General features: G+C 27.5%; 1 protein-coding gene across 1 annotated transcript in view; it reads left to right on the plus strand.

Moving 5' to 3' along the window:
* LOC125861593 (GDSL esterase/lipase At1g28590-like) overlaps nucleotides 1-498 on the plus strand; it is a 1,685-nt gene extending 1,187 nt beyond the window's left edge. The window contains exon 2 of the mRNA XM_049541454.1: nucleotides 168-498. Coding sequence (XP_049397411.1) covers nucleotides 168-498 — 331 coding nt within the window. The remainder of the gene's footprint in view (nucleotides 1-167) is intronic.
* Nucleotides 499-3,406: the final 2,908 nt, after the last annotated feature.

A 3,406-nucleotide genomic window follows, 5' to 3' on the forward strand; every position in this document is an offset into this window, starting at 1 on the left:
ATCAAAGAGGTGATTCAGCTCGGAGCAACACGAGTGTTGGTTCCGAGCATTTACCCTCTCGGATGCCTCCCATTATACCTCACATCCTTCCCTGATAACAATACGAGTGGTTACGATCAATTAGGATGCTTGAGGAACTTCAATGATTTCGCTTCGTATCATAATAGATACATGGTTAGGGCTATAGCGAATCTACAACGTGAATTCCCAAATGTTAATATTGTTTATGGTGATTTTTATGGTGCAATTTTGTCACTTATTCGTAACCCATCTTCGTTTGGGTTTAATCAAAATACATTGCTGAGTGCGTGTTGTGGAACTGGAGGGAGGCATAATTTTAACTTCAGGACTGTGTGTGGAGCAGCTGGGATTAATGCTTGTGCGAATCCGGCACAGTATGTTCATTGGGATGGAATTCATTTGACAGATGAAGCTCATCGTCGTATTACTGAAGTTCTTGTTAGAGATATGTTGGCCAAATTCAACTGTGTCGTTTAATTGGATTATTTTCTTGCCGTGATCTGAGACAGTGATAAAATCTGCGTATTTTATCCTCCTCCAGACTCATTTATCAGGACTTCATTAAGTATGTTATTGTTGTATCTTCCTCGTTGTGATGAAGAGAGAATTATTAGGTTAAATAAGAGGATGATTTGGTGTTTGGACTATATTTAATAAGGTTTGTATTGAAAAAATCAGAGTGTTTTTTTTTTTAAGTTTAAAATAATGTATTTGAAGTTTTTTTTGTTTATAAATTTCATTTTGAAAATAATTGATATTTGGTGGATGACTATACCATTTAAAATCCTCTTTAAATTAATAGAGCCAAATGAGACTACATAATTTCATAGAGTTTTTTTTTTCCATTCGGTATCCAATATCTACATTGGAGTCCGACTAAATCTGGACTCGCTCCGAGAAGTTCCACATTAAGGGATAAAGTGCTCCCTAACAAAGACAATTCCATATTCAAGGGGACTCGAACCCGAGACCTCTTAATTAAGAATGAAAGAGTACTTACCACTCCACCACAATCCTTGTTGGTCATTTCATAGAGTTGGATAGTCAGGAGATGCAAATTTCTTTTTCAAATGGTAATAAAAACAAAATGCTGCGTCTCACTCTCCAACTTTTTAGCCTACACTTTTTTTTTAATAAATAATACTCCCTCCATTTCTGTCTAGATGTCAATTGTTTTAAATTTTACATTTCTTAAGAAATTAGGTAAATTTATTACTCTCTCTGTTTCTTTTTATATGTCATTCTTACTATAAATAGTTGGTTCATAATACTTCCTCTGTTTCATTTTATATGTCATCCCTTTCTATAAATAGTTGGTCCATAATACTTGTCATTTCATAAAATCAATGATAAATTACCATATTGTTCCTTTTTTACCCTTGTGAGTTATTAGACTTGGAATTATGTACATTTGACCAACATAGAAAAACTAAGTGAATAATTATGTTCATTGATCAAATTAATTAATCAAAATAAATTAATTCATATTCATTAATTGAAATGTTGACTTCAAAAATAAATAAATAAGGGTAGTATAGTAAACTTGCTTAATTTCTTAATGCACTTGAAATAAAAAATGGTGTCGTATAAATAGGAACGGATGGAGTACTGTATTTTTATTTAGTGTTATCTTAAAGTTAAATTTTCACTAAATAAACATATTGATTAATTAAATTGACTAATGAATATGAATTAATTATGTAGTTTGTTTTTATATTGGCCAAATTCATACTTTTAAGACTAATAAGTAACTCTTAGGAGTAAATTAGGAGAAATAATGTCATTTATGTATTGATTTTGTGAAATGACAAGTAGAGTATTAGAAAACATCTATTTTTAGTAAGAATGACGGATAAATAAAAACGGAGAGAGTATTTCTGTATATAACAAGTTAAGTATTTGTTCATTTTAATTTGTTTGACTTTGTTTCTTTTTTAATCTTTTTAAAAAAGAATAACTCTTTTTCTCTTTTAGCAATTTTTAAATTTTAAATTTCAAATTTCACAATGACATGTTTAAGATTACAAAATTAAAAAGTATTTTGATAAATTTTAGTATTGTTATTTGATAATTTACCTTAAAACTCAATCAAATTAAATTTGTTTTAAAAGAATAATATCTCAAATTAGAACAAAGAGAGTACATATTTAGAGGGTGTTTGGATTGACCTAAAAGTTGGTCAAACCTACTTTTAAGTCAGTTTTTAACTTATGAAAGTATTTGACAAATATAAAAAAAAATTACTTAAAATAAGTCAGTTTTGACTTAAAATAAGTTAGGGAGTGTTTGGCAAGATCAAATATGACTTAAAATAAGTCAAAAATCAAAAGTAGATTTCCCCCTACTTTTTATTTTTTGACTTAAAAATCATTTCAATTTGACTTTTTATTTTTGACTTAAAAACTACTTTTTTAAGTCAATCCAAACGGACTCTTAATACTGCTATTTGATAATATACTTGAAACAATCCATCAATCAAATCTATTTTAAAAGAATAATATTTCAAATTAAAATGGAGAAAGTAATATTTTATACTCTTTCTTTCCATCTTTACTCATTCATATTTGACTTGACACACACTTAAGAAAAAACAAATAAATGAATAATTTCACTATATGTCACCCTTATTAATTATAAGTCATCTAAATATTGAAAAATGAATAGTATCAAATATAAAGAATAAAATAGACACAAAATAATAAATTATCTCTAAAAAAAATAAACTAAATAAATAAAACAAATAAGTATTTTTAATATATTAAACAAGTAAAAATAGATGGAGGAAATATCGATGAGAAAATTTCAGAAATAGCAAACATAATAGACATAATAAAGCTTTATATTATAATTATAGTTTCGATAATTGCGCTCCATAATTGTAGTTCCATTTACTAAGGAAGTTATAGTTTGTATATTTCGCTTGCGAATATACAAATTCTGTATTTATATATTTAGGAATTTTTCAGAACTTCGTTTGTATATTTCGCTTGCCTATATACGAACATCGAAATTTATTGTGATTTTTTTCATAAATCGTATACAAATAGTTAGGGTAAGCATATACAAATTTTAAATTTACACAATTAGGAACCGAATTATAGAAATTCTAATTTATACAATCTGACGAATTATACATATTAAACTAATAGCAAGATTTGAAAGAAAACTATAATTGCGAATTACAATTTTTCTAAATAATAGCTATAATACTTAATATCATTTAAATATTTACTATTTTATACAATTTTCCCGATTTCGAATGTGTGTCGAAAAAACATGAAGCCAAACAAGATGTCTTGGGGCAAAGTGTTGGTTGACATGTTTTCTTACCATAGAGGGATAATGTGTAGGTGTTAATTCCTTATTTATTAATATATGTATGATT

This window comes from Solanum stenotomum, chromosome 4 (genome assembly GCF_019186545.1).
Source record: "Solanum stenotomum isolate F172 chromosome 4, ASM1918654v1, whole genome shotgun sequence".
Taxonomy (NCBI): Eukaryota; Viridiplantae; Streptophyta; class Magnoliopsida; order Solanales; family Solanaceae; genus Solanum; species Solanum stenotomum.